The sequence below is a fragment of the Crinia signifera genome, chromosome 3 (genome assembly GCF_055691185.1).
Source record: "Crinia signifera chromosome 3, ASM5569118v1, whole genome shotgun sequence".
Taxonomy (NCBI): Eukaryota; Metazoa; Chordata; class Amphibia; order Anura; family Myobatrachidae; genus Crinia; species Crinia signifera.
This window is the reverse complement of record NC_139219.1, coordinates 34011320-34034608: the sequence shown is the minus strand read 5'-3', so window position 1 is coordinate 34034608 and position 23289 is coordinate 34011320. Positions and strand designations below refer to the sequence as shown.

At 43.5% G+C, this 23289-nt stretch overlaps 1 protein-coding gene across 1 annotated transcript in view; it reads left to right on the top strand.

Moving 5' to 3' along the window:
* GPCPD1 (glycerophosphocholine phosphodiesterase 1) overlaps positions 1-23289 on the top strand; it is a 52958-nt gene that overhangs the window by 9608 nt on the left and 20061 nt on the right. The window contains exons 3-9 of the mRNA XM_083175617.1: positions 503-593; positions 2144-2228; positions 9241-9316; positions 11867-11908; positions 16133-16256; positions 19952-20195; positions 22857-23019. Of these exons, the coding sequence (XP_083031743.1) occupies positions 503-593; positions 2144-2228; positions 9241-9316; positions 11867-11908; positions 16133-16256; positions 19952-20195; positions 22857-23019 (825 nt within the window). The remainder of the gene's footprint in view (positions 1-502; positions 594-2143; positions 2229-9240; positions 9317-11866; positions 11909-16132; positions 16257-19951; positions 20196-22856; positions 23020-23289) is intronic.

Genomic DNA, 23289 nt, shown 5'->3' with positions numbered 1-23289 from the left:
GGAGGAGCAAGTTCGCAACAAGGGACCCAAACTGATCCTCGCAGGCTCACTTCGTTCCTTCCCTATCCACGCCACCACTGGTTGCCTTTAGTAACCAGGCCGAAGCGCGGCGAGCATCCATTTGGGTCTTTTGTTCCGACCATGCTCTTCCTCCTCCACGCCCCCTCTCCTCCCCAGGTCCTTACGGTGAAGGGGAACTAGTCACAACCAAATCCGAACCTGCACATCTCTAGTTCTATCTCACTTCTTGGTCTTCCTCCCTCCCTAATCAGAAAGTCCCAGTCCTGTCACTGGCAGGTATAGTAATGCACCACCAGGCCTAGTCATATACAAGGCTCGCCGGCCTGGCTTTTCTTCCCTGTGTGGCCGATCCCTTTACTGCGCACAGAATACATGTCCTTTACCTTCATAGTGCCACAATCTGTTTTTACATTGGCTTTGGTTTATGTAATAGCATTGAACTAAAAGGTACAAAGAGATTGGAATAACGTTTCATTTACAGGCGAGGTCCTTGCCCTATGTGGGAGTAGTGAACTATTAGGTGCCTGGAGACCAGAAAGAGCCGTTATCTTACAGCCTGACTCTAATGATTGGTAAGTAAGCAACAAGCGCCTTCATATCTGTATGTATCATTATCCTTAATGTGAGCAAAGTCAGCCCTGAATTATGAAACCACAGACAAGGGAGTGTGTAACTTAGTGATGCACCCCCCCTGGAATCACTACTGTGTGTGTGCAGTGTATGGCCGTGAAGCTTTATCGAGATTTTTCTGATGTACGACCATAGCGGCTAGTCTACAGTACAGAAATACTTTAGATAACTTGGAAACAAGCCGAGTATTTGTCATAGCTGCGATCATTATAGACGTCGTTTGAAGGGGGGCACTGGCAGCTCACTGTGGTATGTCTGGATCTCATTCATGAAAAGTTTTAAACGTTAAACTCGGGAGGTGATGAGTAAATGGAGGAGCTAAATAAGAGTAAACTGTTACATAAGTAGTTCTACAACTTAGAAGCATTGCATGCACAAATATATGTTCTCCCCCATATGGAGAGCTCAAGATGCCTTCTAGTTGGCAACCTAGCATTTGTACTGTACGTATGCCACGTCTGTGTTGTTGTATTTGCTATTCAGCATCCATAAAACTGCTAAAGCGTGACAGCAGAATCAACTCATTGTCTTGTGTATGGAAAGAACAAAAAGGTTCTGCTTAATATACGCACACAAACACCGTTTCTGCATCAGCAATGAAGATCATACCGGTGAAAGCCAGTTACAGGCAGGTCACCGAACGCAATCAATACAGACTTTTCCCAGGCTGAATGCTACCTTGGTATATGTTAGAAGGCTTTTATGCAGGGGATGCAGTTAATATGCCAGCAGTCGGGTTGCCGGTGCCAGAGTTCCGACAGCTGGCATTCCGATCGTAAGTATTCAGGGTCTCAAAGCTTCAGACCAGGCATGACCAACGTTGGCCCTCCAGATGTTGTGAAACTACACATCCCAGCATGCTTTGCAATAGTTTTAGCATTCTCGAATAGCAAAATTGTGGCAAAGCATGCTGGGATGTGTAGTTTCACAACATCTGGAGGGCCAACGTTGGACATGCCTGCTTTAGACCAAGGGTGGCGGATTAGGTTAAGGCAGTAGCGAAGACTTGGGGTTCGGTACATAAAAGGGTGATTAGGGTTAGGATCAGGCTGCGAGGTGGGGGGAGGTTAGGTTTAGGTGGCTGGGTAGGAGGGTCAGGCACTAACTGAGAGGGTTAGGATATAACTCCTGTCGGGATCCTCTTTAGGCATCCCCACTGGCATGATCACGTGTGCATTGCTGTCCTGTGCAGTGCACAATAATTACTGTTTAAATTCTGAAACGTTAAATGTTCTCCCCCTCACCGTACTAAGCGTTCAGAACAACTCGGCAAGGTGACGTTTTACAGAGCTTTTATTTGACAAACCTTTTTGATTTGCAGACCCCTTATCTCCTTATTCCATTCTAGCACTTTGCGGATTGTCCCACTAAAGTCTTGAGAACTTCCAGTTCTCCAAAATGGTGGGAGCCCCAGGGAACCTCCCTAACTTACGCGTGACCCGACAATGTAATGTTGCATCTGTAATCATTTCCTGGTGCCCTTTTTCAACAGTACTGTCTGGAAAACAAATGTTACGCTTCCGAGAGGAATTCCAACACAGTATCGGTATTTCAAGGGTATCTTCCTGGAGCCAATGGTATGTAATGAGCTGTTTTGCATGGTCTGTTGTGATAGCAAATCAGACGTTTTCCAAGAAATAATTGTTTTGCTTCTGTATTATCTACACTTTATCATTGCTCCTGTTTGTCTAATACAATGGGGCAGATGTATTAAGCAGTGATAAAGGAGAAGTGAGCCAGTGGAGAAATTGCCCATGGCAACCAATCGGCACTGATGAAACCTCTATTTGCATACTATAAAATTATACAGAGCAGCTGATTGGTTGGGCAACTTCACACTGGTTCACTTCTCTCTTATCACTACTATATACATCTGCCCCAATGTATCTAAGGCTGTGACCAATGTAGGGGCGGAAGTTGTGACAAAGATCAGAAGGGTCATTGCATTTTGGGGTTGATGCAGGACGGAGAGGGAAGTTTTTTTTTTTTTGTATAAGCTGTCAAGTATTTGGGGTTGTATTGGAGGAACACATGTGACAAGAGCTTACACTTTGCTCTTTATCAGGGATGGGGAACCATTGGCCCTCCAGCTGTTGTTGAACTACGCATCCCAGCATGCCCTGCTACAGTTTTGTTATATGGCCAATGTAAAATTGTTGCATGGCATGCTGGAATGCGTAGTTCAACAAAAGCTTGAGGGCCGAAGGTTCCCCATCCCAATTTCAAATGCTCCACCTGTTGTGCTTCATTTAGATGTGAAGATCAGTGTGTAAAGAGTATGGTCCTGATTCTGAGCTCGGAGTGATGTAAAAAAAAAAGGCACGCATCTTTGACATAGACAAACCATGTTGCAATGCAAGGGGGAGCAAAATACATTTTCTTTGCATGCAGGGCAAATACTGGCTGCTTTGGCATGTAGCCCACACATACTGGACCGCTTAATTTTGTGCACTGCACCTGTCTCCAAATCTCTCTGCACGTGTTACATCTGCCCCACCTGCTAATCTAATGGAGTGTTCATTGGACTTCTTATTTAAAAAAGTAAAACCGATGTATGCTTTACGTAATTCAGGCCTGGAAGCCGTATTACGTGGCTTTGTGTGCTAATTGTGCACAGGAGTGGTGTCCTGGTGGGGACTACAAGTACAAAGCACCTGGTCCCAAGCCTGTCCTTCTATCTGCGACTGCACATGATGTAACGAGGTGTATTCATGTAGTATAGGTCACTAGGTCCACATGGGTATTTGAGCCAACATGTGCGGTATTCCATGTCCTACTGTCCACTAGGGCGTGGGGGGAGATAAAATGTTGTGCCCGAAGCTTGGCGAGCCCTGCAAGGGGAGGCAGTGCACCGATACGGTGTCCATGCCGACTGTCGACATTCAGGGCAAAACCCCATGTCGACCTTCCCATTATTGTCCTAAAGCCATCTTGACCTTTTCAGTGTGTTGACCTTTAGTGGCTGACCTAATGCATGTTGATCTAATGATACACACCCATTCCCGCCCCACTGGTACAGGGCTTGTAAGATCTCCCGGGGGCCCTAATGGTGTCGTCTAATGCTTCCTACAATGGCTGATCTATTAAATCAGCAATGGGGAACCTTTGGCCCTCCAGCTGTTGTGAACTACATGTCCCAGCTTGCCTTGTTACAGTTTTGCGATGTGACCTTGGGCCTTATTCTAGTTCACTCTTTCTGACAAACTCCTTCTTAGATGGACAAAACCATGTGCACTGCAGGTGGGGCAGATGTATAATGTGCAGAGAATTAGATTTGGGTGCGTTATTTTGTTTCTGTGCAGGGTAAATACTGACTGCTTTATTTTTACACTGCAATATAGATATCAGTTTGAAGTAAAACCCCTCCCAAATCTAACTCTCTCTGCACAAGTAACATCTGCCCCACCTGCAGTGCACATGGTTTTGTCCATCTAAGAAGGATTTTGACAGAAAGAGTGAACTAGAATAACCCCCCATGACGCACAGGTTCCCAATCCCTGTATTAAATGATGTCTTCATATGGGAGCTTTTTTTTTTAAACGGCATCTTTTATATTGGGCCTGGGTTTCTGGTTTTAGTGGTTGATTCGATTCATTTTGAAACTAAAACCGATGTGGTTTATTGTACCACAAATTCTATACAACTTCCTATAAAACGCATTCCTATTTAAAAAAAAAAAAAAAAAAAAAATGTTCTGACTCTAAACCACAAGTTACATGTGTTTTTGAATGTATTGTTTTATAAATGCACCTTCTCTCTTTAGTATGGGGTCATTTTGATTGAAATCTAACTCCTTTTTAAATATTGTTTAAATACAAGATGAATGACCCTTGTGTAAATTGGTTGTGACCAGATTTTGGATGTCGGATTTTTGGAATAATTGCATACCATGAGTTAATGAGTCAGATGCAAGCCTAAACACTGAATGCATTTATATTCCATATACACCTTATACCAGTGGTTACCAAACTTTTTTTTTATCACGGCACCCCTGAATATCAGAATTTTATTTCACGGCACCCCTAGGCCAAAAGTTTCTAATTGAGAACATCAGGAAAACATATTAAATTGACTAAAATGTATTTATAGCTCTTCCCTTAGGGTCAGTTATGAGGGACAGGTTTCACCTCTGTTTGTCCACAATTTGCCTATTACATTTGTCATAAATAATTTGAATTGGTCATGGACCACCAACCCAGGGCACCCCTGCAAGTCCCCCAAGGCACCCGATGGTGCCATGGCACACAGTTTGGGATCCACTGCCTTATACACACACCTGAAGCTAATTGTACAGAATATTTTTCATTTTATTCCCGAAACATAGAGCCTAATCAGACTTGATCGCAAGTTTTGTTCTCAGAATGGACAAAACGACGCTGCACTGCAGGTGGGGCAGATGTAACCTGTGCAGAGAGAGTTAGATTTGGGGGAGTTATTTTGTTTCTGTGCAGGGTAAATACTGGCTGCCTAAAGGTGGCCATACACACGCAGATTTATCCCACCCAAATCTAAAGGTGCCCATACACTAGTAAGATTTATCTTCAGATACAGATATGGCTGATTGGAACAAAAACATGGTTATGGACAGTTTGTCAGTTTTCCAGCATTTCCAAGCAAATGGTCAACCGTCATTTGCGCTCATCTATAACCAGGTTTTTGTTCCAACCAGACAGATCTGAAGATAAATCTGCAGGTGTATGGCCACCTTTACTTTCTCTGCCCTTTTTTTTTCTTCCAAACACATTTTATTTAGTATTTTTCAATGTTCTACTGCAGTAGCAACATACAAATATGAACACTGTAAAAATCAAAGCAAAGAACATAAAGAGAATGATTGCAATTGAATATACATAGGAGTTGCCCCAAAAAATAGTGGTAAATAATCAATCCGGGATTTTAGTGAAAACACAACCGTGTTATTAAAAAAGGTGTGTGGGGGGGGGGGGTGGGACCAACACGACAAGGGAGAAGACAAAAAGGGAAAGGACAGGGCGGTACACCTAGCCTAGTGTATTACCGTCACTTTGGTAGCAGGAAGCCTGGAGGGGACCGTTCAAGGACAATCCCTCATTGTGCGGTAAACATCCATGACGTAACAAAATGTGCCACTAATCCTTTTGTGCGCTGTGCAGTTGTCTTATCAGGTACCAAGACATTTTCGCATAGAGACGTAATATTTGGGACTGAGTGGTGGAATCCAAACTCTCGCTATACAGACCCCACTTTTTGTAGAAACGTACTGCACCAGTTTCAATATCAGGCAATGTGGCTTGACTCTCCATATATAACACTCTATGGCGCATAGCCTTGGTGTCCATGATAGAAGGCGCCGAGCGCCTAATCCAATAAATCAGGATTAGTATCTTGGCCACCCCTAAAATTACCGTTAAAACTGGTAAGAGTGTCGCTCTACGTCCATCCAGATCCCAAGCCCTAAAATTGGACAATAAACATACAGTAGGGCTTTTAGACACCTTTTAACAATAACATTGTTAAAGTTAATAATTCTATTCCCATAAGTCGCCACCTTGCTGCGCTGCCAGAAATGATGTAAATAACAGGCAGCATATTTACCACATTTAATATACACTTGCCCGTTTTGTCTGAGACCATGTGTGCTCTCTGGGCAGGTGCAATGTAAGCCCTATATAATACTTAGATGAACTTCGGAAGAGGCAGAGTGCAAATATTTCATAGTCAGCTGGCAATGTTTCCTCTACATCAGAAATAGACCGTGTATCAGATTTCCAAGCATCCATGGACCTAGCCCACTTTCTGTCTCGGAAAGCGACATTGACCCCAGTGCAGTAGCAGCGTAATTTGTAGATACCAATGCGTACTATAGACAAAAGTGTGGGAATCGGATCCATAATATTATTATCCATCATAGCGACTGGATAAAATGTCTAACTTGTAAAAACATAAAGAAATGTGCGTTCGGTAACCTATATTTCATTTTTAAGATCCTCCAAAAGAGAAGAGATGGCCTCCCGGGTCAAAAACATTGCGTATGGAAGACAAACCCTTCTCCTTGTAAAGAGTGTATTGAGAATTATCGAGACCCGGGGGGAAATGCGGGTTGCCCCAGATAGTTACAAAGCGGGAAACCAGCGGGGACCTCTTAAGATTTTATTCGTGAAACCCATGCTTTGTATGTATCCTTAAATAAAACGCATTCAAATAATATTAATGCAATCAGTTTTTTGTGGCGTATGAAGCAATGCACTGGGGTGAATAGGGTAAAATTGTTCCTCCTCCAGGATATGATTGGTGTAAACAGAACGGCCCCAAAACATATCTATTATGTACCTAAAGTTGACCGCTCTACTAAACGCGGGGACATCAGGGACACCCTGAACGGGGTAACTGAAGCTTAGCAGAAGTCACTCTTGGTTTCTTTACCAGACCATAAGAAGGTGGTGAAAATGCAGTTCGCAATTGCGCAGTCATGTCTGGCAAGGTCCAAAGAGGACATTTGTAAAGTATAGGAAAAGCTATGCTTTAATAACAGCGGCCCTACCCAGTAATGACCACGTTAAATTAGCCCAGGAGGACAAGAGCATAGATATTGCAGCTATCACAGGGTAAAATTAGTGGGAAAAAGGTGGTCCAATGATAAAGGGATACTAACTCCTAAATATTTAAAAGATGTGGGAACTAAGGGGAATTGAGATCGTACCAGGGCAAACAGAAAGGGGTGGTGTTTGCCCATTTTGATAACAAATTTGCCCTGCGATCAAGTCTGAATTAGACCCAAAGTTTGTGTACATGCTTGTGTCAATCCTGAAATGAACCAGATGTATAAACATTTTTTTAATATAGCCTTTGCTTCATATGGTTCCTTATTTTGTCTACATTCAAAGTTGAGATCTGTGGTTTTCCCCTATTTTATTTATGTATTGACCGTTATTTATACAGCGCACACATATTCCACACTGCTGTACAGAGACTATTTGAACATTCACATCAGTCCATGCCCCAGTGGCGCTTACAATCTATATTCAGTACCACATGTACACGCACACACAGACATTCTAGGGTTAATTTTGTTGGGTGCCATTTAACCTCCCGGTATATTTTTGGATCATGGGAGTAAACCGACGCAAGCACAGGGATACTATACAAACTCCACACCGTTAGGGCCATGGTGGGAATCCAACCCATGACCTCAGTGCTGTGAGGCAGTAATGCTAACATTACACCGTCCGTACTGCCCATGCACTAAAATTTCATCGTAGTCTTCTCACCATTATTTCAGAGTAGGCTTTTTTACCTATAACGCAAAACAGAAGTCCTAATTGTCATGTAAGGACAGAGTTAAGCTTATCCCGCCTGTCTCTCTGTTAGTGCTTCAGTGCATGTAATGTTACTCAGAAGTCAGCAAACCTTATTAAGCAGCCACTGGTGGGTTGGTGAATGTTGCATACAGATTCTAATCACTGGCCGCTTTTTGCTATCCTTGTGTTTCCACCAAACGTTACACCTGTACCGGCCATTCTCCACGTACCGTACGTGTATTCAGTTAGTCCAGGGCCGGCGCCACCACTAGGCAAGTCTAGGCATTTGCCTAGGGCGCCGGCCACTAAAGGGTGGCATTTCGCCCCCCCATGCCACGGAGTACCTGTTGTGCCGTCTGGGGAGGAAGGCGTGTCTATTCTGGGATCTGACAGGAGCCTGCGCGGGTACCTGTCCTGCGACGCTTTGTGTATAAAACTGGCGGGGGTCCCTGCAGTGAATAATAAATAACTAGCTCTATGCGGCGGCGCGGGAAGCGCTTCTATTTTGAAAACACTGGCCGCACGCTGATTCAGCCAATCAGCGTGCGGCCAGTTTCAAAACAGATGCGCTTCCCGCCCGACCGCCGGATAGAGCTAGTTATTTATTATTCACTGCAGGGACCCCCGCTGCCACCAGGTTTATACACAAAGCGTCGCAGGACAGGTACCCGCGCAGGCTCCTGTCAGATCCCGGAATAGACACCCCTTCCTCCCCAGACGGCGCAACAGGTACCCCCCCCACACACACACACACACCATGGCACTGGGGCGCCCCCACCCCGACTCGCCTGGGGCGCTCCGGTGCCTTGCACCGGCCCTGAGTTAGTCTTGTCATGTACATACTTTCTCGTTAAAAAAACTAAAGTGAAGTGCACCACTACATCAATCTGATATTACAGTTCTAAAAAAAACTGCAAATGTTTTATTCCGTTGTCAAAAAATGATTACAGTATAAGACAAATAGTAGTCACCAAGGTGTTCCGCGCTCCATGCTAATGGCACAGCCATGAAGAGACCGATTGCTTCTCTTGGAGGTAGATTTACGGTTTGTTTTGGTTACAAAGCTTCCATTGATTCAATGGATTTCAAACGGCAATAGCAGTTGATGCTAAAACCCTCGTTTAGCAAGAAGTACTGTTGCCCATTAAAAACCAACGGTTGTATGTGTAAACCTGACAGATCTTAAATCTACCCGCCCTGTCTCCTGTGTGACCTCCAATATTCTATTTTACAGTTGAGAACGCTTTAACCCTTTATATACTTAAAGTGGTATGATTTATATCAATGCAGATCTTCAAATTTTAATTTGCAGACTTCTGGCGGTCCATACCAAGTCATAGTTCAGAAGTGGGAGACTCATCTGCAGCCACGATCAATAAATCCTTTAGGTATGAGCAGACGACTGCTGCATGGGATCAGTAACTTATTCTTAACGTCTAATGCTGTGGTATAGATATCTCATCACTGGGTGAACCCTCTGCCCTCGTCTTCTCTCCAGGTCTGCTTTACGGACCTGACGTCATACAGCAGCTGGTTATATTGCTACGTGAGACTAGACGGGCAGACTTGCTAACATTGAGCAAGGGCGTGGTGACCCCTCTGGGTCAGATAACACATGCAAGCAGTAATCTCTGTACAGACGTCACCTTGAAAGCTATGCTAATGATTTACTGTTGAAATGCTGTGTCCTAAGAGGTTGTAAATGGGGTATTCATGACTAGTACTTATGAAGTATTAGAACACGCTCTATTATTAACAACATTGGGGGGAAAAAAACATTTCACTACAGTTCTTGTTAATGATTGTTCTACAATCCACTTTATGGAATGTCCTTTCAATATGTATTCAATAATGCAGAGCCGAAAGACTACCGGGCTGATATATACTGAACAATTAAAACCAACTTTAGGATCCCATTATATAATAACTAAAGCCTGTACACACGGGGGAGATATATTGCTCAGCCATATATGGCTGAGCAATATATTGCTCAGTTTCTCCTTTTCATCAGCGACCAGAGATGGTCGCTGATGAAAAAGAAACTGCTGGGGGAGGCCGGCAGTGGTAATCAGCTGGTCGCAGGAGCATGTTCCTGCGACCAGCGATCACTACAGAGGTAAAAACGGGAGCGCGCACCCGGCGATATATCGCCTTTGTACACTCCCATCGCGGGCAATATGGTTGCTTAGCGACCATATTTCCCGCGATATTACACAAAATCGCCCCCGTGTGTACCTTAAGACTAAGCTTGTGCACTTGTACTATGTTTATCATGGGTACTCTAGAGCAGTATTTATCAACCCCTGTGCCGTGGCACACTATTGTGCCTTGAGCTGTTCTCAAGTGTGCCCCCAGATCTAGAGATGCCCAAACCAGTTTACAGTCACCACCAGTTCAGCTGTTATTTACTGGTCTCTTTTCATGTAAAGAGCCAATGTATTTTTATTTTTGTTACCTGTGGGGACCAGTGTGATTGATATTTATATGGAGGCCAATAGGCTTGTTTTTTTTTCCTGTGGGGGCCAATGTGTTTTGCCCTGTGGGGATCTCGTGATGTGCCTTGGCAATTTTTTATAATCTTATTTAATTTAAGGCAAGGTAAAAAGACTGAAAATCACTGCTCTAGAGCAGGGGTGGCCAAACCGGTCGTCGAGATTTACCAACGGTCCATGTTTTCCAGATGGAGCACAGCTGTAGTCAATACTAACGGTTACATTTTCAAACCTGCTGCATTCATTCCTACTATTGATCCACAGGTTGCCTGGAAAACATGCACCATTGGTAGATCTTGAGGACAGGTTTGGCCACCCCTGCTCTAGAGTGTTCCTTCTGTCCTACCATTCCCTCCAATAGGGGGAGATGTATCAAGCCCAAACAGTGGAAGCGTTGCTGATCGCAACCAAATCTGCCTCAAGTTAACGAAGAAACTTCTACAAAGCAACCGATTGGTTGCTATGGGCAACTTCTCAATTGTTTCAGAGGCTTGACAGATTTCCCCCTATGCTTGCGAAGGGTCACCTTTATTGTATAGTATCTAGATTTTGTGTTTGTTTTTTATCTGTTAAGGATGTGGAACATATAGGGGGGTAATTAATCCCGGGTCCCGACTGTCGGTACGTCCCAACAGTCGGGACCTCAGCATGTTTTTTCGGTCCGCTCGCCTGCCGATCGGCGGAAAGGGTGCGTGTCTGAAAATGGCCGTGGGTTTCGACAATCCACGGCCGTTTTCGGCAAAATGGGCCTGGCTGCTTTTAAAGTCAGGTCCATTCTGTTGGGAAAGACCGCATTGAACAGGCGCCCGCCGCTATTTCCCCCCCCCCGTCGGAAATAGCGGCGGGGATTGAATACCCCCATAGTGAGCCCATCTGGCTATATGAAACATCCACGTTTCTTTAGATACCAGTTTGAACAAATTCTGACAAAGGTAAAATATTCTTATAAATATTCCTATTGGTGTGGGGCAGGTTGTGTAGTTCCAGCAATCATCTGCCGCTCCGTGTTCTGATAGCAAGTGCAAGGAAACCTGGTTTAGTGTCATAGGTACATTTTACTATAGCTTCTAAAACTGAAAATAATTGATGTTGCCATAGCAACCAGACAGATTCTCTCTATCATTCTCTCTATCATTCTCTCTATCATTCTCTCTATCATTCTCTAGGATGCAAAACAGATCTGGTATGCAGCATCTGATTGGTTGCTATGGGCAACATCACATTATAATTTTTAGAAGCTTTAGTGAATATGCCCCTTATTGTAACAAAACAAGCCTTGCTGATGGACCACACACACACACACACACACACATACACACACACACACATACACACACACACACACACACACACACACAGTCATTATTTCCCGGAGGCTACATTGGCGTAACTTCTTGTTTTGTGGGTTTTTCTAGTGTTGCTTAATGGAGTTTGTTTTACTTACAGAGACTGAACCTTTCGTGGACGATGGCGAATTTGGTATTCACAGTAAGTAAGATGATGTATTCAGAAGAGAATGAATGGGTCATTTTATAGCGTAGTTTAAAACGCACCTTCCGATAACTTGAGATGCTCAGAAAGGCATTAACTACACTGCTATGTAGAACACTCTCCATGTGGAACTATAACAAATCTCTAATCTGGTAATATTGCTCTGTTGCCTCCTAACCCCCACAAAACAGGTTTCCATTGCATGCGCACGGCAGAGGTGTTTATTTCACAGGCTGGACCAGTATGTGAGTATGCAGCCTATGCATTAGACACTTCTCACCTCATGTTGCAGTGAGGTTCTTTGGGAATTGATGGGCTGGTGTTGCTCACACAACTGTCGTCTCGACTGAAGGAACGGGAGTTTTGGAATGTCCTGCTCTGACGTTCCACGGGAAACCTTTCTCCATTATAGCCACTGGTTCCAGATTGCTATAAAAGGCAATTAGTACACCGTCCAGTAGAGTATCTGCAATAAACTAATATTCAGGCATTCCCCAACATATATATATTGACCAGTTGGCTTGGCTACACATGGCACATTATGAATGCTTCACTTACATCTTTCTTTTGGCTGGAAAGCTGTATTTGCACCCACCGATGGGGTAGGTTCTCAATTAGTCACCACCAAAGGCCATTTGTTTGCTGCTATTTGCCACACTTAGGGGTACATTTACTAAAGTTTGAGTTTTTGGAAGTGAGGTTGCCTATAGCAACCAATCCAATTCTAGCTATTGTGCTCTAGAACAGGCCGGGTCAACATGCGGCTCTCCAGCTGTTGTGAAACTACACATGCCAGCATGCATTGCCATAGTTTTAGCAATCCTTCTTTGCAAAACAGTGGTGCGGCATGCTGGGACTTGCAGTTTCACAACAGCTGGAGAGCCACAGCCTCTCTCACTTCTAATAGCTCACACTTTAGTAAATTTACTCCTATATTAGGTTTGTGTAAAAAAAAAAAAAAAAAAAGAAATCTGTGAATCCGAGGAAAAATCAAGTCATGAGGGGAGGGGAGATAAGGTGCTGCTGCTGGCATTTCCATGTCATTGGAACGTCCAACCCCCCCTTCACTGATACATTATCCCCTATGACTATAAGATCCTTGAATTTCCCAGCAGCAGGTAAACGGAATGTACTTTTTTTTTTTTTTTAAATTGTTGCTCCAGTATTGTGCATAGAAAATGAAGGGATTTTCTAAAAATATAGACCGTGAAAGCAGCCAGGTGTCTCTGTAATGCTATCATACAATGGTGAGAAGTAGGGAAATATTATACGGTTCATTACTTTTTACAGACACTTAGAGGAAAATGTGTGAAATTATCATGTGAATTTCAGATGTTTTAAGGAATAAATATTGCATAGTCTTGGGTAGACATCCTAAAGATATGAGAACAAATCGTTTTGATACGTTTGGTGTATTGAGCTCTCTGATCCAGCAGGTACCTCCCAAAGGCGCCAACAGTCCAGGGCTATATACTACAATGGCGGGTCCTTGCTAAATGTCAGTGCCCTTACCCCATGGACTTCCCATTTGCGTGATCGGAGACACCTTGGATAGAATGAAAGACCTTGTTTAAATTATGTGCGCTGTTGCAGTACGGGTGTTTTGCTGTGACTGTTGAGGCCTTTGGGAACTTGTCAGATCAAAGCTGGAAATTGTCAATTTCAAGAAATCTGAACTTGATTATTTACAAATATATTAAATCTAAATCTGATTTTAATGTAAACCTAAACCCAGTATATTGAGCTTGACAGAACAGGCTGGCGTTTTATAACAAACTTGCCATGGAGCGGGCATACTATTGGATAATCCAACACTAGGACCTGTCTGGTCTGTAGGCCAACGTCTGTGGTGCCTGTGCTGAGCATTAGAGTTTACATTAAAATCTGATTTTAGTCTTTGCGATCATTCTTATGATTTGGGTCAGGCTTGGAGGTAGGGTATCTTCCTAAAAAATGTATTGTCAGGACTGGCCAAACCGGCCCCCAGATGTACCAACATTCCTTGTTTTCCAAGTCGCCTAGCTGGTGCACAGCTGTAGCCATTACTAACTGTCACATTTTCTAACCTGCTGCATTCATTCCTACTATAGATCCACAGGTTAGCTGGAAAACGTGAACTGTGGGTAAATCTTGAGGACAGGTTTGACCGCCCCTGTATTAGATGGTAGATTACTTTTTTTTTTTTAAACCGGTTTTATCGTCTAGTGTTCAGTGTGTGTGGCTGCTCCAGAGCTGGGGCTGAGGCACAAAAAAAGCGGAAAAGTCACAACTGCCAGGGAGTCCCGGCTTGAGGTGTTTGGGGTGGCAGTTGGTGTGGTTTCCCTATTTGAATTTTGGATGTGCTTTAGCCCTATCACCGGAGCAGCCTCTATACTGTGAAATAATGTATCTGTAATGTAAACGCCGCAACTATACTGTGTCACTTTAATGGGTGATCTCATCACATCAGCGTTCTGCTATTGGAACTCTGCTGAGACGTTTCCATTATCCAGCATAATATAGTGAATAATGCAGAGAGGAATGTGCCCAGCATGTAAACTCCTAAAGCTATTACAAATTACCAAGAAGCTCTGTGATCATGTTAAGGCACAAAGGCGCCTGCTTTCATAAAGGACGTTGGAAACTGAAGTGATTTATTGTGTGCTTATAATATACAGCACAGGCTATATTATTTCTTATCGTACACAAGTGTTCCCAAGGAAGTGATGTCACTGGTCATCTAGTTATACTTCTGTTATCAATCTTGCATTTCCAGTGCAGGCTGTCCCAGCAACTTCCCTGAACCACTTCAAAGTCTATAACTGGGAGGTGGCAATAATATTGGGCATACTGTAATGTACCATTGGCCATACATTCACCAAGAAAATTCTCTGGTCATGTTCTACGTTCTATCTTAAATAACTTTATTGAACATGTCCACTGCAGTACATGGCCAGGAGAGAAAAGGGTGCTGGGTATTAGAACCTTTCAGAACTGAACTTCATATGAGGGATTTTATTCTACAAATGTTTTGTTGCGGTTTTTATCTGCAATGTTCATTTTTATTCATATCCTGTAATGACCCTTTATTGTAATCACTCGTGTATTCTAAGTACACAGTACTCAAACGGTTTACAACATTCCGTGACCATAGGACTTCTTGGTGATTCCTAATACCTAAATTATAAGCTAGTGCCATATATTTCTGATTTTGGTATTTTGCCTAATAACGTTATATTGGATTCAGATTTAATGAGCTTTTCAGCTACCTTTAGTTTGGTTTACCTTGTAGACTACTGTATGTACATAAAGATGTATCCAGCAGCTTTTTGGGGGGCAGCAGACGTGTGGTCTTTTCTTCCTTTCACAAGTCTCTATTACTCCTTTCAGATGTCAAAGCCAGGTCTGACCTGGGATCTCAATTACGGGTCTGACACCGCTCCGACGCTTTCACATTAAGGGGTGTATTCAATGTAGGGTCGCGACTGTCAGGCTGGCCCGACAGTCGTGACCCTGTCCCATTCTCGGCCGCCTCGACAGTGATTTTGCAGGTGGGATTCAATATCCCGCCTGCCGAGCGCTGACAAGGTGGCGTGGCCTTGAGAAGCGGCTGGAAATCGGCAATCTGCGGTCGGGAGCTCGACAATCCCCAGCTGTTCTGTGAAGTCTGGCACGTTCTTCTGAGTTCCCTGTTCAGTGGTGTCGGGGTAGACAACATTGAATAGGGCCCCGCTGCTATTTCCCCCAGGAATGGGGAATGACGGCGGAGATTGAACATCCCCCCTAAACCCGGGTCGAATTGCCAGGTTGGTCGACCCAGGTTATTCGGTGTGGTGCTTTCATATCCCACCTCGACCCGGGTTGACACGTTGGCATCCCTGCAGTAACCTGGGTTATTTGGACAATCTGAAAGGGGTAAATGGCAGTGTGGATAGGGTCCCACAAAGATAGATGCCTTACAGACATACTTGCTGAAAGTTATTGTTAATCCTGGTGTATATCCGCTTTATATCCTCATTGGGCAAGTCAACAAGGTACACCAAAGTAAAGTAATTTGACCCTTAAATTGACTATTTAATGCATTGACATTTTTATCGGTGCTTCTTATTCAATGCAAAGAGACATCACGTTGCCTATGGATACTGCATTAACCAATGGCCATTCAAGTGATGTATTTTTGTATGTGACTTTTAACTGATTTGGTTGTTTGTTGCAACTGATAACTTTCATCTACTTTGCCAGATGGCGTTGAAACAGTGGATTCCGGATGGCTGACATGTCAGACCGAGCTTAGATTACGTCTGCATTATTCTGAGAGACAGCCTGTTTCTATATCCAAGAAAAAATTTAAAAAGTCTAGGTTTAGGTATGGTGACAAACTGGTCTTGCTTTCCTCAGAGCATTGCCACCTTCTCTAACTAATGCTGTTTGTACAGATATTCGTGTATGTTACTCCCAGGTTGGAGTACTTCTCGCCTAGTACTTGCTCATCAGCCACTAATTTAGTATTATGGCTCAGAAGCTGGAGATTTCCCAACCCTGCCTTAAGAAAACCTAAGATTGAACACCACTTTTTAGATTTTAAACCGCACATCTTCAACAACGATAAAGGCAAACCTGACCGTATCGTGATTAAGTTCAATAAAGTTTTCTTGTTTTAAAAAGTGACCAGTTACTGGTTTGCTTAATCCTGTATCAATAAAGTAAATAACCCCTCCCCTAGTGGGCCTGACAAAAGGACAGATCGAAAGCGGAATCAGATTGCTAACAAACGCCCTAACTCCTCCCCCACTCCACAATGGGCTTCAGGTTACTTTGCAACCAAGTCTATGGAGATTGAGCAATAAAGGAAAACTATTGGCCCTCACACTTTATTAAATCTGAGCCACCATTAATATAATACTTCCGAAGGACTCTGTGTCTACCGATTTTAAATAACGTCTCTCAATTTTACAAACTCACATAGTGTCCCTGCAGTAACTCCAAGCAGAGGCAATGACTTTTTGGCATTTAATATTTATGTACAGCTATACAGTCTCCTTCCTTGTTGACTGGAAGCTGTTGTACAACCTCCTTTAGCATTGGATTGTTAACACACTTTATATGCTAATTATAAGTAACGTTGCATCATGGGAAGGTTTTCCCTTTTAGATACTAATCCAGCTATATAAAATTATGAATAAATCCGCACCGTAGAGGTCTGGTTTACCATATAATTGAGGCAGACAGCCCGCACACTCAAGTCAAATCGGTAAATCCAGTCGGGTGGGCTTTCTCATCCGTTAATATAATCCAGTAAGGTAAGACGCCTATTTTTTTTTTTTTTTTATTGAAATGGAAACAAGGTAAAGATGCAATCCCTCATAACACTTCTTAGAAATTGCTTTGTAGTGGACTATTTATATGGCTTCTCATGCAAGATCTGGAGCATTTGATTGCAGCTCATAAGGAGAAGTCTGAGTCAGTCAATCAAAAGTCTATTCAGTGGCAGATTGGGCAGGAACGTGGGATATGATATAGGTGCCCATACACGGTGCGGTGCGCACTCCCGCGGACATCCCATCGCACAGTTCAAAAATTATGTGCTGCGCATACTTTTTTGAACTAGCTTTGGATCGCATTGCACGCAAATCGCATGCTATGCAGTCCAAAACGCATGCAATTATCGCAGCGTGTATGGGCACCTTATGAACTTGCATGCTGAGAAAAGTTACAATGCCGACTACAGTGGTTGCCATAGTAATCTCGTGACAGTTTGCAAACAGTACATCATTAAAGGGTAGATATATGAAGCGGTGATAAGGGAGAAGTGATAACGTGCCCGGTACTTTTTTCACCGGCCAATCAGATCCTAACGGTCCCTTTTTAAACCCAGCCTGTAAAACTTAACAGTCAGGAGCTGGTTTGTGGTTGATAAAGTATCACTTCTCCTCCTGTATCACTGCTTCATACATCTACCCCTGAATTACATGAGCTTGAAGAAAAATTCTTAGCAAGACATATGGACTGGTTCATTTACAGTTATGTTACATTTTCATGGGATTGCATCTATAAAATTATTCACATAATGAAATGGAGAACAAATTATTGCCCCCTCTCGGCTCCAAGTGTATGCCCTGTAGTCCTCTAGTAGACCCTCCTGTTTATCACATAGGTGATCCATTCCACTACCTCATTAAGGAGGCCAAAGCAGTGCCCGCTGATTATTTGGGCTGGGCTGGGTTGAGCCAGGTACTAATTACTCAACCCAGTCTCATCTTGGAGCCCCGGCCAGCCGTGGAGGCAGGAAAATGTGCCCCTCTTGCAGTTTAAATGATCTTCGAGTGGACATGGCGACTCTTCACTCTTGTATGCGCCCTCTCTAGTAATTGGGCCGAATGGATGCCTCGGTGACCATGGTCCCTACAGGAAAAAGAAAAGGGGCAGCACCACTGTGCTATACTGTACAAACAGCATTACAAAACAATAAATAAGCATACAGTATGTGACCAATCAAAAACATGCTCTTTCATAACCAAAGGAATTCGGTTCATTTTTGGAGTTAATTGGGGTCTGAGGAGGACTAGACTAAGGTGATATTATTATGGGATGCATTCAGTTAGCGGGTTTGACTTGTATGATCTGTTTTCTCCAGTAAAGTGCATGGAGCTTATAATGAGAGACTCGCAAGCAGCCCTCACGCTGCAGTTCATGTTCAATTTGGATTGCACCTCTTGAGGGTGCATGGAGAAATGAGCACAAAGTGGGTCTGTAATTCAGTAGCTCCAACCACTTAACACTGGGGAACAATTGCGTGAGTCACACAGCAGCTAACTGAAAGATCTGTGTTTTTTTATTTTTAAGTACCTGTATAATGTAAAAATGACTGTGAGGGGGGAGAGATTCAATTAGCCCCTATACATTTTTGCGGTTAAAAACAAAAAAACAAAAAACAAATGTGATTTTAACACTGATTTATTGGGCAGTACACTTAGAGCCCATTTTTTACTCCCGAGAAACTACCTGTTTTTTTTTTTTTGTTTTTTTAGGCAAAAACACACAGAGTTCATGATAAGTTCACGGATCTATGTGTTTTATTTTTTTGTGTCCGTGATTGTAAAAACGAGGCACATCTCAGACTTTGGGGGGCCCTCAGTGGGTCCTAAAGAAAACTAATCCCCAGTAAACACTGATGTGGGTTGACTTTAGGGGCAATTGGATAGCCCTAGCGGGTCAATTCGAAGGCAGTAAATTACTGTGGGCAATTGAATAACCCCTATTAATCTAACTTTTGATTTTTGAATAGTCATGGATTCGCTCAAGTTTGTCTCAGATGACATTGTCTGCTTACCATACAAAGTATCATAGAGCGTGCAAAGGGGGTGCTCGTGTGCTGTATAAACCTCAGTCGGTTCAGATTTACTATCTGGGATTTTTTTTTTTCAAGTGACCAATGATTGGCAGTTGTGAGAGCAATAGTAACGGCTCTGATAATCGACAGCTTTGCCAATCTGATGGATAGTAAATCTGCCCCTTGGCAGCCAATCACTGTAATCTTTACAAATTGAAAGCAAAGACTTCGCTGCTTTGGGGTAGAACATATTTTTTTTTTAATTTGTTTTTTTTATTACCTCTGCACCAGTTTTTATAAATACCCGCTCCTGTTATATAATAATCATACATGTTATTCATATTTAGCAAATTGTAAACTCTACATAGTCTTCCAACATTTTTAATAAAAATAACCTATCAAACGCCATTCGCATGGCTGTATTGTGGAAAACTGTTTTTTTTTGTGTTTAGAAAAACTTTTACGCAACTTTTTATCTTAAAGTACAAGAGATATAATATATTGGAATTTAAAAATAAAAAATCTAAATCTGTAATTCGTAATAGATTTTGGATTTGCTTGCTGTTAGAAGCACAAGAGGTAATGGGTCGCTGCTTGAGTTTATACGTTTTATCGAAGTGTGGAAATCTATAGGTAGTTGCATATGTTACTTAGAATGTAGCACACCTGTTTATTTACTGTATTTACCGATTTTTGTCATGCACTTACGGTACATGTTCTTGTGCGGACAGGGTGAAACTGACATTGGAAGGCCTTGAAGAGGAGGGCGAAGAGGAAGAGCCAGATAAAACGCCACCTGGTTTTCTCCTAAAGATGGCCAGCAGTTTTGACATCTCTCTAATAAGCAACACCGAATATCAGTCTCGCCATTTGCAGCCAGAATGTGGTTATGCTCTCCAGCCTGACCGATGGACTGAGTTCAGTATACACACCATGGAGCCAGACAACTTGGAGCTACTTTTTGACTTTTTTGAAGTAAGTGTTTTATGATGCACCATACAGGCTATTTGCTGTGCTGCGCTGACACCCCAACAGCGTACAGCTGAATCCGATCATGACCGATGCAGCGCTATGTTCCGTGTGTAAGGCTGTCCTCTCTTAAACAAACCTGGTATTGTTCAATGTGCCGCCTCATCTGCAGAGATTCTTTAGGTCAACTGATCATATAACATATTGTAAAATCCCATGTATGCAGGGCCTATGTTACCTAGTTGCCAACTTGTCCTATTTGTCAGATCGCTGCAGGTTTAATATTGTGGCCTGTTTTCATATATGCGGGATGATACCCTATACTGCATGGAAACACGGCCCGCAAAAAAACGCAGACCTTTTGTCTTTCCGCGGCAATGTTCATGGCTGTTAAGAATACTTTTATTGGGAATTTGGTTTCTCTCCAAATAAGTTCTATCTTTCTCTCCAACCCAGTGGCACAAAAGCCCAGATAGTTGTTGGGGGTGGTGGAGGCTAATACGAAGCATTGTGCAGCTCATTACCAGCGGTAAATTACTCCAGCTAATTGGATACCACCTTATACGTGTATAAAAAAAAAAATCACCCCCGTGGTGTGGCGTGGTGGGAGAATAAAATAGTGTGCCCGAAGCATAATGAGCGCAAGCGGTGCACATATTTTTGTGTCGGCATTCGGAATTTTTTTGAAAACCCATGTCGACCTACCCCATGTCGGCTTAATGTGTGTGTTGACCTTCAGTGGTCGACCTAATGCTTGTAGAACTAATGTCTGTCTATCCAATGATCCCTTCTATTTGTACTTCAGTTGCCGTTTAACACACTTGTGAGTGCCAAGTGAATTTGTCCAAAAAAAAAACATTTTGTATTCACCCCAATGACCTGTAATGTTTACAGTTTCTATATAGGATGTGTATAATTTTACACATTTGTGTTATTTGAATTTATATAACAAAGGTTGGAGATGGTATTTAAAAGGTTAAAACATCTCCCATTTCCTATGTACTGTATTTTTCGCACCATAAGATGCACTTTTTCTCCCCGGAAAAGTGTGTGCGTCTTATGGAGCGAATGTTCAAAAAAACTGCTCCCTCCCTTGGTACTTGTCGGAGGTCCGGGCAGCGGGGATCATGCAGCTGCCGTGGGGTCCATTCGGCGAATGGGATTTCGTTGGAGGGGTCCCTGTGGCAGATGGCAATTAGCATATGACACTGCAGCCAGCTCTAGGCAGACAAACAACCAGCACACAGGAAGTGTAACCTCCCAGCTGGCCAATGGGAGCCCGCTGAGTGTATTTACAGAAACAGCAGCGGCGGCATGAAGGAGCCAGCTCCGGCGGATGTGATCAGGATTAGGGATGGCTTTGCCTTTGCCATCGATGGCAAAAGTGTAACTGGCCATCGATAGTGTATAACTATTCATGGACGACCATCGATGTTTTTGCATATCGATGGTCATCCATCTGGTTCTCCCCCATCGATGGCAAAACTATTCGACATCGGCCATAAACCATCAATGATTTCTAATCATCGATGGCCACCCCTAATCAGGATGCCTGCAGTGGGAGGGAGCGCCAAAGTGGAGCAGTTCCCTGAGCTCTAGACGTCCTGGGGCATCATCAGCCGCACTGAGACAAGAGGCAGTCAGCATCGCCAGAGCCTGCAGAGGGAGGGAGAGCGAGCCTAAATGGAGCGGTTCCCTGAGCTCCAGACGTCCCGGGGGTAAGAGGCTGCACTGTTGGCCCCCCTCTTTCATCCAGTGGCGGGCTTCTCACTGGCCACACACGGACTGGCAGCAGCACATCAAGCTGTGAGCTCTCTCTCCTCCTCCCTGCCCTGCAATGTGGCTGCTGCACATAGAGCACCATGTCCCACAGAGCACAGGATGAGCCCCTGCTGTATCCCATGTATAGTGATGTATCAGCCAGCACAGGGTATGTCTGCCTTCCCCACCGCTACTGCTGTGTATGCAGACCTAGGCTCCCATAGCATTGTACTCAGTGCTCTGCTGTCTGTGTGCTGCTGGCTGAGATGATTACCGTATATATTGCATTTCCTATCACGTCACCAGTGTAGCTTTGCTTTTCCCAGCGGCTTGTTTACATGTGCACACATGTGTGTGTGTGTTCCATAGCAGTCAGCAGTCCTGGATTATGCGTGACGACATCAGCAGCTGCTGACGTGTCTGTAATGGAAGTAATGGAACCATTGGATAAGCAATAAAGGTTATTTGTGTTCTATTGTATTCAGCAGTCAGTCACTGTTTTTGCTTTTTCGTTTCTGTAACTGGGCGCTGTGGATGCCTTATGGCGCCATAAAAATAAAGGCTGTTAATGCTCAGAGCGAGGGACCGCACACTTTCAACTGATAGGGTTAGCTGCTGACAAGTACAAAAGGAGGGGGTAGCGGAAATTACACTATTTGGTTCAGAATATTTTTTTCCCGTTTTCCTCCTCTAAAACTAGGTCTTATGGTCAGGTGCATCTTATAGAGCGCAAAATACCGTATTTGTTTAGAATATTTAATAAATGAGACCATAATACATAGTGGGGGTTATTTGTACATGTATGATCTGAGTATTTGTAGCATACGTCTGATCAATTGAGGTTTACTTTATATAACGTGGTCTATTTAGTTTAATTGCTGACTGATTGTTATGTTATCCCTGTAGGAAGAACTCAGCGAGGCCGTGGTGCAAGGTGACGCACTCCCGGGACACGTGGGCACAGCTTGTCTCCTGTCCTCCGCCATTACGGAGACTGGGAAGAGTAACGGGATTATCACACTCCCCATTATGAGCAGGAATGCCAGGCAAACCCTTGGGAAAGTCCGAGGTATGCATCTTGGATCGCTTTCCTATCAAACCGAACATACAAGACTTATTTTCTGGGCATGTTTTCCGTGGGAAATAATAACAAAAAAAAGCTGCAATTTCACACCAGCAGCCTACGCTACGATGAGCCAACGAAACACACAATCCCACTCGGTTCTGCAGTGTGACATAATTGCTATTCTGGAAGAAGCAACAGCTTGTGGCATAATGTTCTCATAAATCCAGACATACAGGAATAGCTAGCTACAGTTTCTCAGGCATTTCTTTGTGT